The following is a 27,308-nucleotide window of genomic DNA, read 5'->3' on the forward strand; positions in this document are numbered from 1 at the left end:
AGCCCCAAAAAGGGCGAAACCGGTCGTAGGTGGTCGATGGATTTTCAGCAGCCTTATGAGTAGTACATTACAAGTTGCACTCAGCTTGAAAAGTGCACTCACTTTCAGGTCTTTTCTCAAAAACATATACTTTGAGATCTCGGGTCAAATGACGTGAGAAGCGGCAGCACACTCAGTTGAAGAATGACATAATGAAGAGATCGGGTTTGCTCAACCTTATCCTTGGCTTATGATTTATAGCGTATCAGTTGATTTGAACTGTTGACGAGTGATGTATCCGTAAAATCTAGGTTGCGCGACTGTTAAGCCAAGGTGAAATGAGATAGTTAGGGGGAAATGAGTGTATTAATGGAAATTATGGATGAAAAATCACACACTGGAGATTTTCTAATGTCGTCATTTTGGAGGACAATGGGGGCCTTTTCTGTATGACCGCGAACTATTTGAACTACTTCAAAATGTTGAGTTCGTGTCAATGTGAATAGCTTCCTGTCCCTTCCTCGGACCCGTGGATCTTGAATTCCGGGATGGGTGTATATAGTATCTAGGAAAAATTCGCTCCCATGGATGGAATTCATGCTTAGTTTGACTTCTTATGTCTCTGTTTCCCGTTGCTCGGCATTCTTTTCGGCTTTATGCAGGCTCATCTTATGACATGGCTCGCCCTTAGGGTCTGCAGTTTAGCAGCATGAAACAGGATCTGTCCACTACATTTCTCTGCATTTTGTTTTCTCTGCATTTGGTTCTGACACCAGCTGGTCTCCTTCAACTGAATGTGCTTCACCAGGCCGCCTCATGTTTCAGTTTGTACGATATTAGAGTTATTGCAGTGCATTTTATAGACGCAATACACTACTCATATGGGTGGGCTATCGAAGAATGCTGAGAAACCTGATGAGTAGTGAAAGACGTCTATACAATGAAACTGGACTATTCAGTGAACGTGAGTCTGTCATGTGGTGGACACGTTGAACATTTGTTCGGTTCTATCACTGGCATCTATTGCATCGCATTGTGTCACGATCAAGAATGACAATTTTGTGAAGTCATGCAGACTTGGATCAACAGAAGCGGCCTTATCAGAAGCTTTACAAATCCAACACGTTCTCTCCAACCCTAACACCAGCGCTCTGTGTTCTTCAGCTTTTCTCGCTGTTGTGACTTGGTATTTCAAATGTCCACATTCCAGTAAACTGTCAAAATCAACCACTGGTGGTCGATCACAACACGATGCGACCCAATTGTTGGATAGAGAAGAACCTATCACCAGATGAACACGTGGCAGTATCTTAACTGGCCTCAATATATTTTCGAGTTTCAGTCCTCACTATAAGGTGAAGTAAATCCACGGGGGACGAGGTGGCTCAAGTGGCTAGAGCGCGTATTTACTGCGGTTCGAACCCGACCTCTGCCTCTCAATTTCCCCTGTCTAGGCTTGGGCAACCTGGCAGTATCCCAGCCCCCGTGCTTCCTTCGAGTGGCATGGCAGCTAGATGCCGAAAGGGTGCTACAGCTGATCGTTGTCAACTCCACGATGTGTTTTGTCGAGTAAAGAACGAACAGAAAAAATGTGTAGAACGCAAGCAACAGTCACGAAGCGAGATGAACAATGCATTCGGTTTGCTTCCTAAAGACGAGGAACAAATTCTGACCTTCGGCATACAAAGTCAGGTGTGTTCTACTGAGCACCACTCATAAAGTCTGATTATTGTCTTCTTGGTTTATTGAAATTCTAGCGGCTTTGATCAGCAGTTCTGTGAGTGGTATACTTTTGGATGAATTTGTTTGTACTTAGTTGACCAAGCATCATCCTGCACACATATGGTTATTATGAGTGGTTTCTGGAAGGGAGGATAAAACTGCCGAGCCGCTTTTTCTGTTCAGCGATTTAGAGTGCGTTATCGCAAATTTACTATCCTATCTTCGAAAAATCCATGACAGATAAGAAATTCAACAAACAAAATACGTGAAACTAACTCTGGCAGTGAACGAATGGTTCCTTTTTGGGTGGGTTGAGTCTTTTCTTGCAACACAGCTCCTGTTGGTTTTGGAATTGGATTGAAAAATTTACATGACCGGCCAAAAAACAGATGACGCCATACATATCGATCTGTTTTTTTCTAAACTGATTATCTCATTGGTGTTGGACAGAGCAGCAATGGTTCTTATAAAGGAAACTACTCACAAGGTTGCTGAAAACTCTTGGTTTTCCATCAAGAACTTCGCGGTCCCTGAGTCCCTCGATTCTAAGAGGCGCACAAATTTGTTAGAAACTGTCTTGAAAACTGCCAGACAGGCTTAAAATTACACACTACGTGTACGGTGTTGAGTGGCGATTTAATGTGAATGAAGGAAACGCCCATTTGGAAATTAACTTGGTGCTGCATCTCTCCATTGGGATTGTCCTCAGCCCAAAATTTCGCAAAAGATCTGAAGAAACCCTACAATTGGTGAGACCTGTTGGGAACTGTGTACTCTAGTATTGTGCCGACTGAAATTTTGGGGCGAACTTTATGCAGTATATACATTTGAAGAATATCACGAACAAGAGAGTTTTCCGTTAAGGCCAAAATCACTTTGCAAGTGAGTGTATTTCCTCGATTGCCCACAATTAGGTGTTCAAGTGGAACATAAGGTTGACGGTAGTAATGAAATTCACGTGATATGGCAAAACTACCGTGACAGTATGCAGGTTGATATGGCTGCTTGTTCGTCAATGGCTTACCCAGACAGCCACAAGCTAGTTCTCGGGGATGAATGGTCCAGACTGATACACTAATTTTCACAAACACGCACAGACCGACTGTCAGACTACTGGACTACACAATGTAGAATGACTGGAACATGGGGCGTCTAGATGAAAACCTGATTATCTGTTTATCAGATGTAGGTTGCAGAGAAGTTTCAGTAGCAGATTACTCACAAACCTTCTGAGTAGTAAGAAATTAGAATTTGCCAGTGAGGGGGAGACAAATTAATTTGCCTGGCTCTAGCCGAACGATCAGCCGAATCTCTCACTTGGTTTTCAAACGGATCGCTTAAACGAGCGCTGAAGTATTAAAACGACTGACAGGACGACTGGTGGATATCGACTGACAGAAACACAATCTCTAATGTACTTTGGTGTGATTCCTCGTCGTAAGATGCATCCACATTATACCTAAAATCCTGGGATATTTATTCTGCTGGTGGATATCGACTGACAGAAACACAATTTCTAATGTACTTTAGTGTGATTCCTCGTCGTAAGCTGCATCCACATAATACCTAAAATCCTGGAATATTTATTCTAGTGATTCCACACCAAACAGCGAAGCACTTTAGTCGGGTTATGCTCATGAAAGCGCTCATAAGTCGTACATATCCTTGGCCGCGTTGGGATCTGAACCTTGGACATCTAACATACGTGTGCCGCGAAAACCGCACTAGCGCAAGCTGGACTGACCGGACCAGGCGCGATCACCTACGTTTATTCAAATTTGGCTGATTAAGTCCAAGAACCCTTGAAGCTATCTCACTGGAAGGTCCTGACAGACGGGCCAATTGGCTGAACCAACCTGAACAGACAATGGGTGTTTGATTGAGACCTCGAGCAAACCATCCATGAGCACGTTCGCCTATTTAGCAGGCGAAAGTTAGACTCGTCCGGTGCGCGCTTGCAATGTAGCGGTAGCGCACTCGCCTCGCATGTCAAATGGTGTGTTCATCTCACCCCACGATCAAGGTTATGCATCGCTAATGACTTCTAATAAGAGCGAAATTCCAGTTCAATTGTTCGGTTCCTTGATGTGGACTGATCAGAGTAGTTGTACTTGGACAGGATGAGAACTATTCAACTAAGGGAGATGCGAATACGGATTCTGCCTATCCCGCAAATACGCATATTTTTACAGGCCAAATTCCTACCACACAGTGATACATATTGGCAAGCTCATTCGTGTGAGCGGGAGGCATCAATAGCTACGACGGCACTGTTCAGAACCAAACACTGAGATCATCCATCAGAACAGTGTGTGCTGTATTTGACATGTAAAGATGATTAAACATCAAGACTACTACGTTGACACTCTATCAAAGACTGGCCCGCATCATATTCATCAGCTTCTCGTGGTTCACAAGAACTAGCCAAGACGTTGAAGCCGGGTACCCTTTGGCTCCAGAGAAAGTGTCTGAAATTTTGAGACGGCGTGGCTTCTGTAGTGGTGTTCTGTCTGTTATGGAGCAGAAAAGTTACCCACAAAGCAAAATCACTCTGCATGGGGCTCAGACGACAATCTTCCAACCCGTACTGACTGGTATTAAACGAGTGTTTTGTTTTAATAAGCGCTTGGAAAATTGTTCAATAGAACAGTTTAAATCCACAAATCTCGTGACTTTTGGATCGTGAGATCCCTTTGTTGATAAAACTGCCCAAAGTCATTCTCGAGAGCTTCAAAGTGGGATACAAAAATTCTGTTCGAACCACCTCTCATAAATTTGAAACCATTATTTGATATAACATGGTTTTGTTTTCCGGGGCGCGGCATATATCAAATTCGACTCCATATTAAATATCGATTCTTGAGCTAAGGAACGAGTTCTCAAAGTGGCGTGGCCCCGGTCGATACTAAGGCTTGTTTGTTAAGAGAAAGTTGAAAAAAATCACTCAATCTATCTATCTATCTATCTATCTATCTATCTATCTATCTATCTATCTATCTATCTATCTATCTATCTATCTATCTATCTATCTATCTATCTATCTATCTATCTATCTATCTATCTATCTATCTATCTATCTATCTATCTATCTATCTATCTATCTATCTATCTATCTATCTATCTATCTATCTATCTATCTATCTATCTATCTATCTATCTATCTATCTATCTATCTATCTATCTATCTATCTATCTATCTATCTATCTATCTATCTATCTATCTATCTATCTATCTATCTATCTATCTATCTATCTATCTATCTATCTATCTATCTATCTATCTATCTATCTATCTATCTATCTATCTATCTATCTATCTATCTATCTATCTATCTATCTATCTATCTATCTATCTATCTATCTATCTATCTATCTATCTATCTATCTATCTATCTATCTATCTATCTATCTATCTATCTATCTATCTATCTATCTATCTATCTATCTATCTATCTATCTATCTATCTATCTATCTATCTATCTATCTATCTATCTATCTATCTATCTATCTATCTATCTATCTATCTATCTATCTATCTATCTATCTATCTATCTATCTATCTATCTATCTATCTATCTATCTATCTATCTATCTATCTATCTATCTATCTATCTATCTATCTATCTATCTATCTATCTATCTATCTATCTATCTATCTATCTATCTATCTATCTATCTATCTATCTATCTATCTATCTATCTATCTATCTATCTATCTATCTATCTATCTATCTATCTATCTATCTATCTATCTATCTATCTATCTATCTATCTATCTATCTATCTATCTATCTATCTATCTATCTATCTATCTATCTATCTATCTATCTATCTATCTATCTATCTATCTATCTATCTATCTATCTATCTATCTATCTATCTATCTATCTATCTATCTATCTATCTATCTATCTATCTATCTATCTATCTAATGTCTGTAGCTAAACACTTATCAAACAACTGAATTTATGGAATCTTATTGATGTTTCGGTGTTGTAACTCAGAAATCCTACTTCATTTCTGTTTCGACATGATTTTGAGAGGTAAATGTGGCTCGCTTGAGACTTTTTAATGAACACTTACTGTGCTCCCTTCTGTTATCTTGTTTCTGAAAGAGCATCTTTGTAGATGATCATCAAGGTTTGCAAATGGAAGTCTACCACGTTGTTGACTCGGATAGCTGGTCTGCGGTGGGGAACTGCACGGTGACCATCGTTGCATAAAGCACGACATCTCGATAACTTAGGATTTATCCCACTTCAACAAAGCGACATCATTCGTGGACGACGGTGGCTTACTCTCATTACACTGGTATTCGGTTAAAAAATGACCCGATGGATCGCCAGGTTACATACCCTCTGCGCTGAAGGGCTGCTCAAGTTTGTCTTCCAGATAGTTTGCGTTTTGGGCTTGTGTTCTTCTGGACACACTAAAGTTCATCATTCTTGAAGCTCGTGAATTTTACACACTTTCAATTGTCTGTGCTGCTCAACGTTTTAACTCTATTTTCCTACTCAAGATCAATGAACCCGAGATAGATCGATGGCTAAGGCGCCAGCTTACTGACCGGAAGGTCCGTAGCTCGAACCCGACCTGAGCACCTCGACTATGAACAAGAGTGATGTGAACGCGATCACCACAAATCCTGCGAGTACCCACAACAGCCCAATCGGTTTCAAGCCTCTGTGGTGCTACCAGACTGAGAAGTCCTGACAGCCGGGTCAATCGATCGTCACAGCCAGGACTGTTACTGGGTCGTCGTTCGAGTATTCGGGGGAAAACCAATCACATCGCTCAAAAAAACGTTCGCTTGTTCGGATCTGAAAACTCATGCGTCCAGCGTGCGATGGTGGAGTAGTCGTAACGTCCACCTAGTACGCCAATGGTGCGGAGTTCAAACGGCGGAACGGCCGAGGACATGCACTGCTGATAAGCCCTAATAAGAGAGAAACTCGAGTCCAGTGTCTTCTGGCTTTGGTGTCAACTCATCAGAATAATTACGCCAGGACAGGAGGACGATTCTTCCAACGAGAGTGATGTGAACGGGAACACGACTGGTCTCGGACTGGTAATGGGAATACATCCTAGAAGACGGATATCCATTGGAAATTCGATAATCTCGAAGACGGTAGATACCATTGGGATTGGGTTCGTTCGGTCAACTCATAAGGATTGTGCTACATTTCAACAACTGATTTTTCCAACACTAACTCTCAGCTGTAAGTTCATTGCGATCAGTTTCTGATAGGTAGCCCTACACATTGGCCGTGAGCACTAACCGCAGATACAATCCCTCCTTGTGAAAATTTGAAGACTTTTGTTTAATGCTTTCCTATATGAAGTACTATCCAACACTCCCTAAAGCTCATTCGTAAATTTGGCAGTACACTTAACTTAATGTTCTCCGGTTTTAGACCCCAGAACTTTTGCTCCATAGCCAGACATCGCAAGGTGACCAATCACTTTCTTAGTGTCCCATGTCTGCTACTTGTTTGTTTGCCAGGTAAAAGTGGACAAGGGAAAGAAAACAGGGTTTTTTGTGTGGAAATAAAACAAAAAAGAAATTGGACTACTGAAATAAAAACAAGTTGCCGAAAGGAAGTTCTGTGATGCATTTCAGTCCACTTCTTCAATCACTGGACCCCTTTGTGTTCCTGAATTATCCCTTCCCGTCCCGGTGGTTGTTGTTGTTGTTGTTGTTGTTGTATGACCATTTTGTTGATACAACCGGGTTATAACTGGCGTTGCAATCTTCTCCAAGTCCTTTCTCGCACGTTCGTACTCTTCTTTGGAGGCATTCGGATTGTGGTCAATCCACTGCAACAATTCTGTACACTTCTCACTGATCATGTTTCGATCAGAAGCGGGTATTCGGTCACGAACTGCACTGTCTTCCGTAGTTTGTTTCAGAGAATAGATGTAACTTTCCAAAGCGTTCTTTGCTGTTACCCGCTCACGCTGAGCTTCATCCTCGGCTTTGTAGCGCTCCGCATCAGAAACCATTCGGTCAATCTCTGTCTTTGACAAACGACCCTTATCGTTGGTAATCGTTATCTTGTTCTGTCTACCCGTACTCTTGTCCACTGCGGACACATTCAGAATCCCATTCGCGTCAATGTCAAAAGTGACCTCAATTTGGGGTATACCTCGAGGGGCAGGTGGAATCCCAGACAAATCAAATTTTCCCAAAAGGTTGTTATCCCTGGTCATGGCACGTTCGCCTTCGTAAACCTGTATCAGAACGCCAGGTTGATTGTCTGCGTATGTCGTAAACGTTTGTGTTTGTTTTGTTGGGATAGTCGTGTTTCGTTTGATCAGTGACGTCATCACACCTCCGGCAGTTTCCAAACCTAAGGACAAAGGTGTCACATCAAGTAACAGCAAGTCTTGAACGGTATCCGATTGGACTCCGGTAAGAATTGCGGCCTGAACGGCAGCTCCATAGGCTACTGCTTCATCAGGATTGATAGATTTGTTCAACTCTTTTCCGTTGAAAAACTCTTGGAGCAATTTCTGAATTTTCGGGATTCGGGTTGAACCACCCACGAGAACAATCTCGTGAATTTGCGACTTGTTCATTTTGGCGTCTCTTAGCGCTTTTTCGACTGGGTCCAAAGTACTTCGGAACAAATCAGCGTTGAGTTCCTCGAATCGGGCGCGAGTAATGGTGGTATAAAAGTCTAGTCCTTCAAAAAGCGAATCAATCTCGACATTGGCCTGTGCACTTGAACTCAAAGTTCGTTTGGCACGTTCACAGGCTGTTCGCAGTCGACGCAGAGCGCGTTTGTTTTCTGACAGGTCCTTCTTGTGTTTTCTCTTAAACTCTTGAATGAAATGGTTCACCAGTCGGGTGTCGAAGTCTTCCCCGCCTAAATGTGTATCGCCGGCAGTGGATTTTACTTCAAATATACCCTCTTCGATGGACAGCACCGAAACGTCAAAGGTTCCACCACCGAGATCGAAAATGAGAACGTTTCTTTCGTTACCGGCCTTCTTATCCAGGCCATAAGCAATGGCTGCTGCTGTTGGTTCTTGATAATCCACCGAAACGTCAAAGGTTCCACCACCGAGATCGAAAATGAGAACGTTTCTTTCGTTACCGGCCTTCTTATCCAGGCCATAAGCAATAGCTGCTGCTGTTGGTTCATTGATAATCCGTAGAACGTTTAGACCGGCAATCGTCCCTGCATCCTTCGTGGCCTGCCTTTGACTATCATTGAAGTAGGCCGGCACAGTGATGACTGCCTCACTGACCGTCTTCCCCAAATAGGCTTCCGCGACTTCCTTCATCTTTGTCAACACCATCGAGGATATCTCTTCAGCAAAGAACGTTTTCTTTTGACCTTTGTATTCGACCTGGATCTTCGGTTTGCCGTTTTCTTCAATCAATGTGAATGGCCACATTTTACGATCCTCTTGAACAGTAGGGTCATCGTACCTACGACCGATTAAGCGTTTGGCATCGAAGACCGTGTTAGCTGGATTCATAGCAACCTGGTTCTTGGCCGCATCACCAATCAAACGTTCGGTCTCAGTAAAGGCCACATAACTCGGAGTTGTGCGGTTCCCTTGGTCATTTGCAATGATTTCCACCTTGTTGTTTTGGAATACACCCACACATGAGAACGTGGTCCCCAGATCGATTCCAATCGCTGGTGCTTTTGCCATTTATGTCCTCGGTTTGTGTTTGGTCACTTCAATGTAATAGCCCTCTTATGCTCTGGGACACACGGATGGAGGCCTGATGACCTGTACTAAGGTCGCAACATTTGAACAGCTGTGGGCAATCGATCGTGAGTGTGCAAACAGCTGATCGTGTGGTTTGCCAATCACTTTTCTGTAGACATGTGTGACTGTATTGGCTGCTTCAAGAAGATTGAAATATAACTTGAAGAAAACGCCATTACGTTGTTTATAAATTGCTCGGTGGGTTCATCGACTTCACTGATTTTGGAGAGTGGGAACGCCGGTGGTATCTTTGTCACTTTTACATGTAACAAACAACTTGATATGTATAATAACTTTACCCAGAAATATTATCGTAGGGTCAACACACTATTTACCCAGCCTTACCTCAGGCCACATAGATATTTGGCGCGTGGTCTCATGGTCTCAGTGAGGATCACCACATATCGAATTTCTATGATTTCCCACTTGACTATCTTTTTGACCTCTGAATGGTTACGTGTGCTGCACTGTTATCAAACCTTATATTGTAAATTACTTCTTTGGGATAGCGTTTCTACTATTCTACTGCTTCTATGTTAACTTATGTCAACGTAAACATCATCATCACCATCATCATCATCATCATCGTCATCGTCATCATCATCTACAGCATAACATCAGTTTTCGACACTGAGTCTTCGCTACCGTACAGAAATCATTAAGTTGAACTAATAAAGGTGGACGGGGAAGGGAATTAATGCTAGCCTATCACAAATAATCCTTCCGAGGTGCCCCAACCTCCAGATACCCATTTAGAGCACCTGTCTGATTCCGCCACTCGAAACTGGACACGTAAAACTGCATCGTTCTCCTCGGCGAATGATGGTTCGGGGTAAGCATTCAATGGGCTAGCCAACGCGGCTTCGGGTACTGCAAGTATTCTTCGATAAAAGTTCCTGGATAACAGCCGGGGGCTCGCTTTCTGATTACCTCGCTACATGTTCCGATGCGCTAACTTACCCTCAGGGTTCACAAGCTAATTCCCGATTTGATTCGTATAAGGTGATTAGGAAACTTTTGTGTTCCTGTATCGCTAAGCTGCGAAGCCCTTTAGTTGCCTAAATGTCACGCGACCGAAAGCATTAGGGTCGAGCCGCTGCCAGATTGCCGAATCCTGGACAGAAGCAGTCGAGATGCCAAGATTGGGCCCACAATACAGACCTTTTGGTCAGTAAGCTCGCTTTTTAACGATGAAGCCCTCTCGAGGTCCGGTAGACAGCCTAAAGAGTGTTGAACTTCACCTTCAGTGGTCTATAGCCTCTCTGCTAGTAATCTCGCCCTCATTAACGTGCAACAATGACTACAAACAAGTACAAGATGTTCAGCCTACTTGGACCATTTGTGACCTGCAGACCGATCAAGCTGTAGGCTTATTGTTTTGATTGAGGATTGCTGACACAGGGGTTAATTACACAAGCAATTACTGCGAAATGCTTGCTTCTTGGCAGACTGAAGCCCATCCCCTGGGATGTTGGGGCTGATTATTTTATGAAAGCAGTCCAATAATGGCGCTGGTCCCAAACACTTATATTCTCAGTTAGTTTTTGAAAGGGTTTTGTATAGATTTAGAAACGTGTATGTTCTACCGAACAAACCTGTCGCTAATCTGCGCAGTCCACTAAACTTGTATCATTGCCGCTTGTAGAATGTCCATAAACCACGCTACCTGTAGCTTGACAAATCCAGCTTAACACTGTATGGTTTGGTTTTCCAATTCAGATTGAAAAAAGCTGGGGACAGATTGAAGCTACTTATCAGCGTGGAAATGGGCCAGGCCGAATTATTTCCAAAGTGCAAAAGTGAAGTAACTTCCAAACAAAGCCCACTTTGGAAAACGGAAACTCTCCGGATAGGATCAAACAGCAAACCCTGTCAGCCATGACTACAACTCAGCCCCTTTGAATAGAGTTTCCAGGAGGAACTGAAACACTCTTTTGTAATTGTGTTATTCTGTGGGGGTTTGAACATACACATAATAATGACGAGATAAGTAGGAATGAGACTCAAGTACATGGGCTTTCAGTTACATGGCGATCGCTCTCCCATCTAACCTACCACGGAAGCTGGCACACATAGTACACAAGAACTTGTACTTCCCGCTTACCCTCCAAACCTTAGGCGAGCTAATGATGTGTCGGATTCCTATTCTGTCTTGTATAATATCACTTCTAAAACAAATTTTGAGGATACTCTGGCCACAAGACAGGAAGAACAAAATTACCGATACGAGAAAGCTTGTGACAGTCAAACAGAGTTTTACAGAGCCCGGTAATCCGTCCGTTTATTAACCGATCAAGTAAAGAGGAGAGAAAAATGATATCTTGACGAATCCATCTCTTGCGTGAGGTTTGAAGCATATGGACATGGTCGAAGAATCATTTGCTGGTGTAAATAGTTTAGAGGGACTCTGCATGGTTTGGCATGAATTTCTGCCGAAATAAGAACCGACCAGAACGCTAAAAGAAACAGCATTCGGGAATCAAAGATATGTTCTTGTCGGTCAATTTTTATCTCCCGGGGTTTGTGCAATAGATCAAGGAACGTGGCTGTTACATTCGACAAGCTTGAGGACTGAATTATAGTTTGCACATTATTGGTTTGGCCTCTTGATACAGTGAGAAAAAGTGCAGTTAGACGGTATGTCTAAAAATCGCCGAGCTATGACCGGTCGATCGAATCTCCAAACCTGCCTTGATATACACTAAAGCCTGCAGTTCAAAAGAACACGGCAACCGGCCTTAGGGTTAATTACACAGCTAGATGGCTGCTTAGACCTCTGCATGAAAGTTTGATTCACTCCAATGTGCACATCAGTGATCGATGACGTGTGTGTGCATTTGTGGTAGCAGTTTTCTACAGCGATATCTGAACGGATCAGCCGCCAACTATAGTTCCACGGTGCCAGATATTGTAGGAGGCAGTTAACTTTGTCAAAAAGTTCAAATTTCTGAAGTAACGTCAGAATAGCCGGAACCTACTGAGACCCTAAAACTCCGCCCAAATTTCAATATGAAAACACACTCGTATTCGGGTCAGTCAGGCAATCATTCAATCGATTCGGTAAAAGCCGATGAGTATTCAGGCACGCAACGGAAGCACGACCGAATATGATCAGTGTTCAGGCATTTCATCGAAGCGCAATCGATGCTGATGGGTGTTCACTAAACGCCTATCAGAGAGCCTAGATCAATGTCAAAAAGTGTGCTTTAAATAGTTCGGGGCCGTTGTGACTTTTGCGCTCGCCTGCTCTCGTTTGTTCGCAATAGAGTCTTTCTCCGGCACCAGGCACAGGAGTGAGAACAGTAGTCATACTAGAGGGGTGGTCGCTGCAGAGCATCTGCGGTTTAACTTGCAATTCCGTCATCAGCTTGATTAGGCGGCTGTGCGGACTGCTTCGTGTAGTCTATGCCGATCAAGTACCTTCCCCATGAAAGGCAAAGAAATAAGAAAGTGCGCTTCTCACGAAACTCCGAAGAGTCTGGAACCCGCGACCTCCTGGCTAGTAGCTTGAACACTTGACCGTTCGGCCACGCGTGGCTGATCAGCAGTGTGATTAACTCGCACTTAGACAGGATATAGCGCCGCTCATCCTTGAATCACGGGATCCACATCACGCGGTCTCACTTGTTGACTGGCTCCTCGAGCAACGACTTCTCAGATAGAAGTTTCACTCATCGGGTGAAGTTTATTCTTCCACTGAGCTACTTATATATTGTGGGTAGTGTGAGGAGATTTGGGATATTTTGTGTGGGATTTCGTCCTGTAAGTGAAGCCAATATATGCTGTAAAGCCGAGAAGCACTGTACAGCTGTTTCATCCTTATTGGGAATCAGCAGCAGTGCGCATCTCACGAAACTCCGAAGAGTCTCGAACCCGCGACCTCCCGGCTAGTAGTTTGAACACCTAACCGTTCGGCCACGAGTGGCACTGTATCGTCTGAAGGAGGGTGTTGTATTAATCAGAGGCTGAGTTGAACCTCTCTATGGCAATATTCGTCAACTGAATATGTTCCGCCGGGACAGCTTCATGTTTCGGATGGAACGATATTCAGTGTGTTATGCGTTTGTTGACTACGTTTCGTTTCGTAGGCTGGGTGGCCAACAAGCTGCCCAAAAGCCGACAGTTTACTTGGCGACTCCATCCCGATGAGGCTGTGGCTAGTCTCCTCGCCTGCAATATGACCACTGCTCTGATGCGACCGGATTCGCTTGGCTTTCGCAAAGGAGTCTCGGATGGCTTCGAACAACTGGAAGCCTGTGTGATCGTGCGGTTTCTTCATTATTATTGAATATTGACAGCGACAACATACTGTTACTGATAACCAGAATGACACGGCCAATAATACTATTACAGCCGTGTGACCTGGGCAATTTGACCAAGAATAAACGCTGACTCTGTCTTACTCCATACGGGTTCTCACTGCCCACCAAACTTGTTGTGATTTGCCGTCTTGAGTACACCAAATATGAATGCCATAAACTTAACCACCAGCCAGGTGGTATTCCTTTCAGCTTTGTGATATTTATATCATTGGTTGACCTAACGACCATGTACTTTCTTGATCTGTTTTAACTAAACTAGAGAAAACTAGAGAAAATGATCCTAATTTATGACAGACTTGAGTTCTATTCAGCCACAGCGGTGAAATGCTTGTTGACCAGTGTGATGATGCGACCACATCTCCGGTTTTCGAATCTGTTGAGTTCCCAACTGTCATTTGGGTGTCGTGTCAGTTCCATACTGATAGAGACAACATGCATCTCACATTCATAGTCCGCTTCCATGATGAAGGAAACGCGGGGACTGAGGCTATCTGATGAGCCTCAAGAAAGGCGCAACCAGCTGCGAGCTTTCCAAGAGTTTTCAGCGACCTTATGAGTAGTCTGTTAGGCCTAATCTCGGGTTTTGTGTGAGTGAATCACTCATCATGTGTCGGTTAATTTGTTCTCATAATGATAATAAAATTAAGAGTGTTTGAGTGCTTTTTAATGAAAAATCCCAGAACACGAAATGTGCTCCGGTATCTGTGTTCAGTCTTCTCGAATTCGCCTTCACGTGTGCCAACAGAAAACGCTCCTCCAACTCGCCACCTAGGAGCAGGAACCCTTCTTCGGCAGAGCGTGTGCAAAACCATCGAGGAAATTACCAATAAATTTAAATTGCAAAAACTCTGCGAGCAAGAGATCGGCTATCCGTGGAACTTCACTGACAGATAACCATTTTCGCATCATTTTGTCGTTGACAGCGTGCTTGCTGTTCCCAGAATTTTCAATATATTAACAACCAGTCATGCCTCCGTTGCTTGCAGTGGTGGGCTGGTTTTGCTGGGGCAGATAGCTGAATTCTCTCCAAGAGCTGATTCATAGTCTAACACCTAGCTTTTGAAGTTGTGACTAGGTCTGTTTTAGGTGCTCAAAAACACTTCTAGAACCTTCTGCAGGTGGCCTTCAAAAACAGTAGACCCATATCCGATTTTCTCACTGTTTTGTTGTGTTGGGCCTTTTCAGTTCCTATTGTGTACCGTCGCGCCGGAGATGCCTTCGTTTCGGATACCTCTTCATGTTGAGAACCAAAGCACTAGTTTTGACAACACATATGGAGAACTTAGAGTGATCCCTAAAAACGCTACGGAGGTTTTCCACTCAGTGTGTCTCATCTTTGAGTACCTAAGTTCATGTCTGTTATATCTGACTGCTGTTCCCGCTCCAGTGTCTCGTGCCAGAACTCACCGACAAGGGTACACAACAGTTTTATTCCAACCAGGTGGTTGCGTGCGAGTGCAAAAGTTACAACGCCCCCGAGCTATATAAAACACACTCTTTGACATTGATCCAGGCTCTCTGATGGGCGTTTAGTGAAAACCCATCAGCATCGATGCGCTTCTATTGAAACGCCTGAACACCGATCATATTCGGTCGTGCTTCCGTTGCGTGCCTGAATACTCATCGGCTTTTACCGAGTCGATTGAATGATTGACTGACCCGAATACTTGTTGGCTTTCCTATTGAGATTTTGGCAGAGTTTTAGGGTCTCAGTAGGTTCCGGGTATTCTGACGTTACTTCAGGAATCTGGCCTCCCTGACAAAGTCCAAGTGTTATTCAGCACTTCGACGGTCTAATTTGTGTGAATTTGTCACACAAGTCAGCCTGATCAAATTTACATCTAGTGAGTACCACTCACCGTGCATCCAGTTCCACCGAAGCAGATCGATAAATGTCCCGTTTAGCAATGAAGGGTTTGAAAAAAACACGGTACAATATGGACTACTTAATAAGCGTCTCCGTTACTTGGATGAGTATCTATCAGAATGTTTGTTGTTCTATCTATTCTCGAAAGTATTGGCCATAAGAATCCATGTTTCACTGAAAAATTTACACAGCCTTTTGAGAAGAGAGAAAAAGAGAAAAATATGTCTAGGAAAGAAGACAACGCGCGCTAGAAATCCCTTGATTACCAAAAGCGTTTCCTTTCTCTACTCAAGTCCCACAGTGTCCAATTGTTCTCCTTTAATTCCAATGTTCACACCAAAGCGAGTTGCATATTTACGATAGAACTGAATCCGCGTGCTAACCAACCTTTCATGATTAGCTGTGCCTCCTTCCATGGCATGGCTTTCCACCCCGTCACTCACATCGATGATTGTGTGACCAAATCCCCAAGAGTGAATATGTTTCAGGTAGCGATACATGGCTCGGTGGCATGAAGGTCGTCCGTTTTTATCCGTTACCCAGAACCAAATTGCGGACAAAAATCCGAGTTCACCATCGTTGAGTAGGAGATCCGGATTCTGCAACAGTTTGTCCGGATTGCCGAAGACGAATTCACTAAACAGACCGTAGTAGTATGCACCACAGAGCATAATCGGTCCCCTTCCGTGATACGACTGCACGGGGAACTTTTTTTCTCCCGCAAGCCGACATCCTTCAGGATAGTAGCTCGGAGTGTTGCACAGAACAAAGTCCCGACGATCTCGAACATCGCGATACAAGCAGATGCTTCCATCTCTCTGGTGTCTTTCATGTTCCACACATTCCCTGTAGTAGAAAGCATCTGGTCCGTTGTTTGTCTGGGTCGAACAGATGGCTAAAAATGCTGCCAATTCGCGCATATTGTCCTCGTGTGAAGAACCAGGTTCTGTTAGGAAATTTCCCACACCTAGGCGTTTTGCTCTACCCATAGCGCTGATAAAGTTTCCATACGAATAATAGTCCACTTCCATTTTAGGATGAAAGAAATCTTTGTCCTCATATTCGGCTTTCCACTTCCGCCCAACTCCCCATCTTTCGGGAAACAGTTCTTGCCACTCTTCTTCCGAGATCATTGCCTTTTGTAAAGAGGGATCGCTGTGTGGGGAGAGGGAGCGAGAGACAAGGAAATGAGGAAGTGATGACCAGGACAGGTTAGTATAGGAGTAAACTTGTAGCATGACGTGATCTTGAACAGTGAGATATGAACGCATCATAAAATATTGAGATAAAGAGAATGGAATGTACTGAGGAAAAGGTTGGGACGGTTCAAATGGAACTAACGAATTTACTGGAAGACACGGAAGACAGTAAATCGATCACCTGGCAACATGAGTGATTAAATCCGTTGCGGAAGGGCACAATGCTAAGGTCTGTGGAAAAGTACGATGATCGTATGGATCTTGATTGGATACCTCGGTCTAGCTAGCTAACTAACTAACTAACCAACTAACTAGCTAACTGTGTCACTTTTGAAAGCTGTGCTTCAAGGGGTTTGGATGCGCTTCTACAGAAGTGCACCTAAGTGCTCTGGTGTCCCGAAAATAATTTATAGACTTTAGTCTAGTCGACCAGGTTATCCTTTGAGCGAATCACCCTGAGCCTGTCACCAAACCGTGTTTGACCGTGAGGCCTCCGCATGAAAGAAACAAAGAAATGAATGTTGATGTAGTGTACCGTACACCTCTAGCACCGCCAGTGATGAACAAATGAACCTAAAATAATTCCAGCCATTTTATTACAGATGGCTTCTCGGCATCAGACGGTAAGTTTAGGTTGGGTTGCTAACCAAACTGGAAAGAGCAGATGTCGAGCAGGTGGACTGAGAATGACAGAGATAAATACAACCGAAACACTAAAAACTACACTATCAAAAAGTGGACAAATTCCATTTTTGGACTGAAGAGAACTGTAAGTTTCAATCTGGGCCCCGATACAATTCGTTCAGGACAGGAAGAGTTCGGACGAAGGATCATCATCAACAGCATGACATCAGTGTTCAACACCGATGCTTCGCTGGCGTATTGTATGCGTGCAGTTCATGGTTGTACGTGGGCTGGGATACTGCCAGGGCGCCCACACCTAGACAGGAGGACGATTCGGGTCCTCAACCAAAGCCTTTGGCTCAGAAGCCTAACCGCAAGGCAGCGGTGTTTGGCGGGAAATGCAAATGCATTACCATTTCTACGGAATTAGTTGCCACATGTTCCAACTTCCAACCTGGAGGGCCAGGAGACTGTGTTCGTCAGACCTCTGGGCATTGACCAACCTGGTATGAGAGACTCTGTGAGTGTCGCAGGGACACCCCCCAGTAAAGCCCAATGAGTCGATGAGGTGCGCAAACCGTCACACCACGGTTAGGTTCAGTCTCTTCGTGACAGTGGACAAAGGATACTCCATTGCTGATGCTGCTGTTGAACTGAATCCAAATTCATATCAAAGTGAAATTCTAGTACAAGTAGGTGAAATCTCATCCAAGGCGAACCGAAGCTTTAGTTGTGAAGGACCTCAGAAGTCGATTCATCACCTTCGTTTCCCGACAGTTAGCCCATGGGATACTGGCTCCCCCCAAGCCTACCAGCGAACTTCACTTGTCATTGTATTTTAGGCTTACTCTACACAGTAGCCATATAATCGGAACTCACCAACATTCAGTATCGAACGGCAGCACAGTCTCCAGGTTGAGATAGATTCCACTCCGGTATTGCCGGAAGACCACTTTGAAAGTGTCGGTTTTCTAATCCAAGTAGCTCTAGGCTTTTTAGTCTACCTATAAACGAGTGAATCCTCTCTCATCATCTAGCTCCATTTAGCAGTCAATCCTCGCATTTTTTCAAAGATTGTGACATATTTTCTCAGGTAAGATGACTTAAGTAGTCCAGACGTGGTCTTTCGAAAGTACGGTACAGCAGCTCTTCTGGGCAAGAACAGCACTCATCCAGCATGATGAGATACAGCTGTGCGGTGTGCCAGTGTAGGGGACTCAACGTCTTGTCTATAATAACTCCCAGATCTCTTAATCCAGTAACTACCGGTAACACATGTTCACAAATGATGGTGGGTCCTGGTGGGACAGGACTAAAGACTTGAAGGACTAAATGAGAGTTTTCATGTCCTATAGCACTTCGGAAGCGTACGAATTAAGTTTCGGCAACGAGGTAAAACGCCTTGTGAAGGGATTCCGAGGAGTCAGATGTATACTGCAGACGGCAACGTTATGCTCCTGACTTTATCAAACGACAACATCTCGAAGCTCAAGATGCCACGAAAAAGAAAACAGTTCACACCTCCCCAGGTTGGAACATTTCGGGAATTCTCATCACGCGGGCTTTTCAAAAGCCTTGCATAGCATAATTACCAACGGGTTTTGGATTAATTTAAAGCATCAGAACGACGGTGAGACGGTGGAATACCGCGTGTGTACACGTCTTTGAAAGGAAAGAGCACTGAGACCCACTGTATTTGTCAAAACCGTCAGGTTACACAGCATACAAGGTCCCTTTCGCTTTGGATCACTTGCAAGGTTACTACCAGGTGATAAGAGTCACAGTTACGCACATTCATTCTGTGGATCCGGTTAAAGGTAACCTGGAATCCAGTCGCCGTCTTTTGGAGCAACAGAATTTGGAGGTCATCCACCTTTGGCTGTTAACTGGGACCTTTGAACCATCAGCATTAGTATTTTCTTCAGCCTATCCAAACGCAGATGTCACCCAGTTCAGAAAAATGCACTAGGGAGCGAAACACCAACTTTATCCGCTGGGTGGAATGGATAGGAATTTCCGTGTAGTCCCGATATGGCTTGGTTCAGATCAGATGTTTTAAACCCCCAAAGAAACACAATTGTAAGGAGTGATCACTTGATGAAATCGGGAGGATGAAGAATCGAAGGTCGGGTGAGTGAAGTTATCCAGACAATTGATAGCATCTTTGTTGAACGGTCATGTTTCGCATGACTGCAGAGCGACAGAGTTTTTTTACGAATTGAGCGCTTGCCCTGCCAACTCTTGCGTGTTCCTATGTTTCATCATGTTGAATAACGGAGTTAACACGTTATCACCTGTGTTCACCGGCCATTTGACCATACCTGTTCTTCACAGCGAGCTTATGAGCAATTACGGATACTTTGTTAAGAGTCTATGCGCTATAAACTATGCATCATTAGTACCTCCGCTTCTATCAGCGTTTACTTCACTAACAAGGGGAGCTGTTTTACACCCAACATTCTTGTCTTTCTTTGAGTGAATGTGCCACACAAAGTCCGCTTTGTGTCACAGTTGGTACGATGTTCGAGGTATCACAGCACGTTTTATGAGCGGAACATAATAAATACATCTTGGATGACTGAAAACGCTTCGACAGCCCACAACCCCCGTTGGTGCTCATCAGGTAGGCGCAACCAACAAGTTTCCTCAAAATTCAATTAGAGATTCAGCTGGGATGCCGTTAAAATAAACTCAGTTTGCAAATGAACATTTGTCACAGATTGCGTACAACTCAGTTTCAAGCTGAACGCAAGATTGGCGGGAACTCAGGGATCGGGCCTATCCAATGAGCTCGAAGTTTTTGGTGGAACCGAAGATCATCATTGCTATTCGCTGAGTTGGTCACAATTCTTGGCGGAAAACCGAGTACACTGATACCCAGGTTTGTCTTTCGTGCAAGCATGAGAGTTCCGGGCGTTCCCGTGGAACGTCGAAGCACTAACAACGTAGTAACTACAAGTCATTCATCCCCACGAACGAATTTTTCTCTCATATATAGGTCTTTAGAATAAGAATTGAAAATTCGATGAGGAAATGTTTCGGCCGTTTGCCACGTATCAGCCACACTGCCATATCATGTCGGAGTACTGTATTCGAAAGCCGGCTAATCTGCGCTTACCTGTGTCAACAGTAAGAATCGTTCAAGGCGTGAATGATGAAATAAATTCTTCAGCGTGTGCCAGTTTAGAAGGATGCACTCCTAGCCGTCCGAATGATGGCTTTGTCTGGCAGCATTCGGAGCTCAGCCGGCATTCCACAGAACACATAACTTCTGAGTTGTTCGATCAACCAACCAACCAACCAACCAACCAACCAACCAACCAACCAACCAACCAACCAACCAACCAACCAACCAACCAACCAACCAACCAACCAACCAACCAACCAACCAACCAACCAACCAACCAACCAACCAACCAACCAACCAACCAACCAACCAACCAACCAACCAACCAACCAACCAACCAACCAACCAACCAACCAACCAACCAACCAACCAACCAACCAACCAACCAACCAACCAACCAACCAACCAACCAACCAACCAACCAACCAACCAACCAACCAACCAACCAACCAACCAACCAACCAACCAACCAACCAACCAACCAACCAACCAACCAACCAACCAATCGATCAATCAATCAATCAATCAGTCAATCATCCAAGCAATCAGTCAGTCAATCAGTTAATCGACTAGGTGGGACGTAATTAGACAACAAAGCGAGAAGGAAACGGCTCAGTCGCAACAGAGGAATAGAACTGTCAAATCGAAGGTAGCCACTAAACCAATCAGATACAAGCAGATGAGAGCAGAACGCAACCCAGATTTCAAGCAGATCACTCAAATTACGCGAAAGTTATCTCGGAATTAGCCAGTTACTTTATATAGACCAGGGAGCGCTTAGAAACTATATAATAACAGGCAGAGAATGAACTTACTCAACCATGTACTGATGTCGCCTCGATTAGCTGTGAAACGTTTGCAATCTAACTGCCAAACTCGGCGAACAGACCAACGACCAATTAACGCAACCGAGCAACACCGCCAACATATGACTTCTGTGGCATTCGATGATCGTAGGCATTCAGTTAGGTTTACATTCATGAAGGTCGAGTACCTTGTGTTTTCGGCAGCATGGTTGATAACAATGGTCTGTGGAGCCTTAATTAAAGAGTTTCCAGTTTACATATTGAGTCCATAGCGATCCGTTGTGAACTTACCTACTCCTGATGATGCAACACGCGTACTTGTGCGTTGACCGTCCTGTGTCTTTTCAAAACCTTTGATCCAGGGTGTCTTTAGCAACAAAGCGAAAAGCATAACCTGGTCGTTGTACAGGTTCATATGCGTACGGATAAAATTTATACCATTTTTCTGCCCTTGTGAATGCGTTCCCAAAACCAGGATGTCATCCGTATTAGTACACTTGAACAGTCTTCAGACGAATAATCTTTGAGACGCTACAGATGGTGTCCACATCTGTGAAATGTAGTCCTTGCATTGCACTTGCGAGTTTTCACTCCAAAACCATAACTTTTTTAGAACGGTTGGAGGCCGCAACAATGCACAGGCCCACGTAGAAAAAGGGTTGATGGAAGGAAAAACTGAAACGCTTCAGAAAGTCAAAAAAAAGGAAACTTCAGCTGCACTCGCTGCAAGTGAAAGCAAGTGAATCGTCCGTAGGCCTCTGCCTCAGTCTGTCTGATGCTATTTGATGTTGTTTAAAACACTCTTGTGCAGAAAAAACTTGCACAATTCATCACTAATTGGTCGTTGGCTTGTTCGCCGAGCTGGGCAATTTGATTGCGAACGTTTCATCACCAATCGAGGTGACGTCATCAGTGCGTTATCGGGGAGCATAGTGGTGGGTTAGTGGTTGTGCTAACCACGCTACCTGAGCTACCAACATTTTCCTCATCACTAATTTTTTGACTGTTCAGGTCAGTTGGGTTTCTCCGTTCTTTCGAAGGGTATTGTCTCCTCAACTGGCAATGCATCTTTGTTAGTTCAGTTTCCGTGTTTTACTGCCCAGCTTGTGCACTATCTCGGTTGACCATAAAGTTTCCTTCGTACTGGGTAAACGTAACACGCTACTCATAAGCTGCGGGAGAAAATCTTGGATAGCAAACGACAAGTTTTGCCCTTTTTGAGGCTCATCAGCTAAGCACAGTCCCCGAGTTTCGCTGAACCATATGTTTACATGAATCCAGATCACACGAAGTTAGTGGACTACACTCATTAGCATTCCAGTTTGGTTTTCGTTGTAGATCACACTGAATCTCTCGTTTTTGATGTTCCCAAACCGAATGCGTGTATATTACATCTGTATAGTGTACTGTGATACTGGCGTGTTGTACTCAATGTAACATGAGGCGGCCTGGCACAACATATTCAGTTGAAGAGAAACATCGTACACAAGAGATTTAGTTGGGTCTCCCGTGAAAACCAGATGAGTGTATTTCGCTAATTTCCTTCTAACTGTTTAAGCGATTCCCTAAGCGTTACGAAAGGCCTCTCACTATTGTGAGCCGATCTACAGATTGAGGTCTAATTAGCCATTCCACGAGTGACGTTTGAAGTATAATTTCGGGTCATTTTGTTGAGCAGCGCCACGTAGCAAGCAGCATTGTGCGTTCCAGTGGTTTGCGTGTTCAAAACGCAAATAGATGTAGCAAAATTGAAATTACAGGCTTGAATTCAAACGTCCAATTCAAAAACCTATAATTTGGTGCAGTAAACAGTTTTTTTTTTCAAAAAATTAGCAGATATGTATTACTGATGGACTTACACAATGGGAAAAGTTCGACCATTAGCAAAATTTTCGATTTTTTTCCACTTGAAACGGTTCAGCATTTCAGTTGAATAGTACGGGAGAAACTAAAGTCGCAGAAGTTTGACAACTAGCGCAGTCGATAGCATTTGTGTTCAGTTTATTTTTTAGTATCCAGTGTGTGTCAGGGACTGAATCTAAAGATGAAGTTAAATGAAGTTTCCGTTGTTTAGTTGTGGGGGGGGGGGTGAGCAACTTTTAGGGTTAGATCCACGTCGCTGTCGTTTGTACGGTCCTGCGTGTGTCCAGGAGCAATTTCTGTGGTGGGTTCACATCAAAGGTCAAAGCATTGGACTCAAGTTTTGCCCTTAGTAGACCGGAACCAACAGTGCATATACTCGGCCCCGCCGAAACTCCGGACGTCTGGCATAGGAGGTGAGCGGGTGACCACTGATCCACCAGTGCACGTTGTAGACGTATGAACGGGCGAATGTGTTTGGTTTGCCCGACGCCTCAAACTACGATCCAGTAACTGTCCTGGTTGTATCGATCGATTAACCCCGCTTGTCAGGATTTCCCAGTTAGGTAGCGTCACGGACGTATTGAAACCTGTAAGACACTTTTGGATTACGTTGTAGGTGGTTGCGTTCCTTTTGAGATTCACGTTCACACCACTGTCGTTTGAACAGTCCTCCTCGTGTCCTGGTGTAACAATTCTGGTGAGTCCATACCGCCAGAGGAAGCACTAGACTCGAGTTTCAGTCTTATTCGACATATTTTTGGCCCTATCGGAGCGTGGGCTTATTGTTTCACGGGCACAACGTTGACAACAGGAATACACTTGCAGATCATGTTGCCTGTTTGATTACATCTCACCTGCTGCTGTTGAACTGCTGATTTAGTAAGTTTTTTTATAGAAATTTCTTGCTAATTGGATGAATCCGTCGAACAACCGCATTTGCAAGACACAGGACAACAGGGACTGGGATAGCACCTGCTAACTACGGTAGAGGAGTACATCAATCAGCCAGATAACTCACTGGTAGTTCGCAGCAGATTATTCGTCTGACGATCTGCAAAGAAATACATCTAGCGTCTGCGGTCAGTATTCACTCGGTTGACCTTTGTCCAGGGTCACTTCATATCAGTGGAGTGGACGTGTTTGATCCTTGGTCTCCAACATGCGGATCCTTTCGCCTTCAACATTTCGGCGCTGTCCCGCCAACCCTTGTGACGTCGTCGCCCCTGACATGATTTCATGATGGATGTTGAATAGTGGCACTGTTATGATCTGCGTCGATCCTCATTTTGACCCACGAAGGATGAGGACCAACAAAAACGGATGAGCTTTGTGTTACCAGCGATAATAAATATTCACATGGGATTATTTGGGGCGATGCTTGCTTCATCCCCCATAGTTCTGTTCGGTTTTATACACTTGGTTCGTCCACCATGTTATTGGACCGAATGCGTTCCAAGAACTTCCACTTTACACATGACGTTTCTTTTATTAGCTGATGCCATTATCTTGATCGCGTCTCGACCGGAATATCACTTACAGTAAGTAGCGGCCGCAGAAACCAAGGAGTACTTAGAGCGGATTATTGCAATCCAGAAACATCAAGACGTAATGAATAGAAATGATTTGATTTCGCAGTCGAGATTCCGCTTTGTCAAAGAAGCCAGTGAAAAACCGAGAAGCAGCGTACAATCGTTTCATCTTTATAGGGAGTCATGAGCTGTGCGCATCTAACGAAAGACAAGGGTGCTTCGAATTAGAGTTCAATGAAACAGTGGAATAGGATGATGATTTGCCAAAACCTTGACGAATAGCTTTCTCTCGAAGTACAAATTGACTGGTGCCCAGTTCCTTGAACGATCAACTTGTTGACCCGCTCTAATGCAACTACTAACCTAGAAACAATTGATACAAGACCCAGTTCCACAAGCAGGGAGTTGGGATGTAATTACTTTGAAGTTTCAACACATGCTTCATCAACTTTGGTCAGTCTGAGTACGGGTTGACAAACACTGGTCAGTCGCACGTGACTGCGTGACTGAAGGATGAGTGACGCTTTATCCAGTCTAAGTGCGAGCTAACCACGCTGCTGATCAGCCGCTCGTGGCCGAACGGTAAATTCCTGCGGCTACAAGTCAGGAGGTAAGGATTTGAATCGTCCCAGAGATTCGTGAGTGACCTCTACAAACCTAAGTAGGACGAAATTCGTCAAACACCCTCCATTGCAAACGAATTTGGCGTTCACGGGACACTGGAGTGAATTACTGCTGAGCCTCTCGTTCAAGCTATTTTTACTTAACTGAATACGCTGCACAAGGCCATCTCATATCATGTTTCGGTTAGTACGACATTTGAGTTATCGGAGTACATTGTTCAGACGGAACAAACTGTATAAAAGGTTCCTGAACAGCCTTCGACGACTCACGACGGGTTTCGCTCTCTGTTCGGGACATTCTTTTGAAGAATACCATAAACAAGAGGTTCAGCTGGAATTCGACTGGGTCTTCTGTTAAAGCCCATGATTTAAAGCTGCCACACTGACATGTTGGTGGGGCTTGAGTGCTACAATGATCCCGCGGGCTACTTCGTTCCACAAGGTGCAACCATATCAAGAAGGCCAACGGGGAGCAGTAAGGCATCATACTATGAGTAATCGTGCTATGATGAGGTCTTAGGTAAAGTCATACTGTCCTTTGAAGACAGTAAGGCGTTTATTCCAGGCGAACAGCATGTACACATTCATGGAAGCAGCGATGCTGCCTTCCCCCGAGGATGGACGGGTTGGAAAACTTCGAACCCAAAAACCGCATACTCCGATCACCCAGCGGTTGACCGTGACCGCCGGCGCATTATTCGATACGGTCGAAATATTTTTAAAACCAAGCAGCACCGAATGGTGCTGCTTAAAAGCGCTTGCTGTGGGCAGTCGCATCAGGGATGAGATAGTAATGCCATAATCCCTGTGCCTTCAGGTTAGACCAAACTTTTCAGGCGAGTAGGTCAGCTTCGGGAAGGGTCCCAAAAGAAAACCCTTCTGTCCGTTGACTCTCGGGTCAGACTTTGGAGTCAAAGGGTTTCCGAACAAAACCTGACTGCTTCGTGGGTAAGATTTTTGAGTCAAGGGCTCAAGGCGTTGTACCTCAACCAATCCCCCTTTCTTAACCTGGGCAACCGGAAAGTGTCGCTCAGTTCAAACCTTCCTTCCATTTAAAGTTAAGGCAGCTTAAGTGTTAATTTTGATGGGATAGGTGGGGAACTAATAGACTACATGACTTTGTCAACATGCCAGGCGGTTCAGTTGGAAAACCTCATTTCATGTTTAGAAGACTTTGTTGGAGCGCTAGTTCTACCCACCAGATCTAAGAGCTTGCTCAAAAGTGTGCACACAAACTGTGGAAGCGTTTCACGTGGTTTCAGAAACAGTGTTCAATTGCTGCGCTCAGTCTGGTCAAATTGACTAGGTCAGAATAGCTGACGCGTCTTCTTCTCCGGCGGTTTTGTGCGAATTCGGTGTGACTTAACTGTATAATCCAAATTACTATCTCGTTTATGATAGTTGTGTTTATTTCAGCTGGTTCTGACACAAAACACAACCTTACTATATGGCTGGTAATAGAATGAATCAGCTGATGCCAAGCTCTACATAATAGAACAGCTGATGTCAAGCTCTAAATCGATATGGCTTAGCCAACGCCCATCGTAAAGCTCTGTTTCAGTAGGACGACGCATTTTGGTTTGCACTGAATCCAGAGTTCGGTTCAGCCGCTCACACCACCCCGAACCACAGCGGACCTGCAGCATTCCAGCACTCCTGTCTGTCATGCAGCGAACCAGACAGTCACGTGACTGGTACGACTGACTCCGGCATTCATGATTATCTATTGGCTGGGTTGGACCCTGTTCAAACAATTCAGAATGAACAGCATCTGACTAAATAAAAAGTCAATATTAGACAGATCACGTTGACTCCTCACTAATATTGAAGGTTTCATAGCAGCTATTATGAAGCTACATTTGAAGACAGCTAGTTTCTCATTCAATGACAGTCAAATAATTGTGACTCAAGGATGTTC

The 27,308-nt window shown here is 44.1% G+C and overlaps 3 protein-coding genes across 3 annotated transcripts; all 3 read right to left on the minus strand.

The window, feature by feature from the left end:
• Window positions 1-7,318: 7,318 nt before the first annotated feature.
• T265_06066 (hypothetical protein) lies at window positions 7,319-9,370 on the minus strand (the record flags this gene model as incomplete). The annotated part of the gene is made up of 1 exon (XM_009171236.1): window positions 7,319-9,370. The coding sequence occupies one exon, from the start codon at window positions 9,368-9,370 to the stop codon at window positions 7,319-7,321; it is 2,052 nt and encodes a 683-aa protein (XP_009169500.1).
• Window positions 9,371-13,454: 4,084 nt separating this feature from the next.
• On the minus strand, window positions 13,455-13,709 carry T265_06067 (hypothetical protein; the record flags this gene model as incomplete). The annotated part of the gene is made up of 1 exon (XM_009171237.1): window positions 13,455-13,709. The coding sequence occupies one exon, from the start codon at window positions 13,707-13,709 to the stop codon at window positions 13,455-13,457; it is 255 nt and encodes an 84-aa protein (XP_009169501.1).
• Window positions 13,710-15,904: 2,195 nt separating this feature from the next.
• Window positions 15,905-16,752, minus strand: T265_13941 (hypothetical protein; the record flags this gene model as incomplete). Its single annotated transcript, XM_009171245.1, has 1 exon — window positions 15,905-16,752. A coding segment is annotated over one exon (846 nt), but the record flags the coding sequence as incomplete, so codon positions are not given.
• Window positions 16,753-27,308: the final 10,556 nt, after the last annotated feature.

Source organism: Opisthorchis viverrini (genome assembly GCF_000715545.1).
Source record: "Opisthorchis viverrini unplaced genomic scaffold opera_v5_123, whole genome shotgun sequence".
Lineage (NCBI taxonomy): Eukaryota > Metazoa > Platyhelminthes > Trematoda > Opisthorchiida > Opisthorchiidae > Opisthorchis > Opisthorchis viverrini.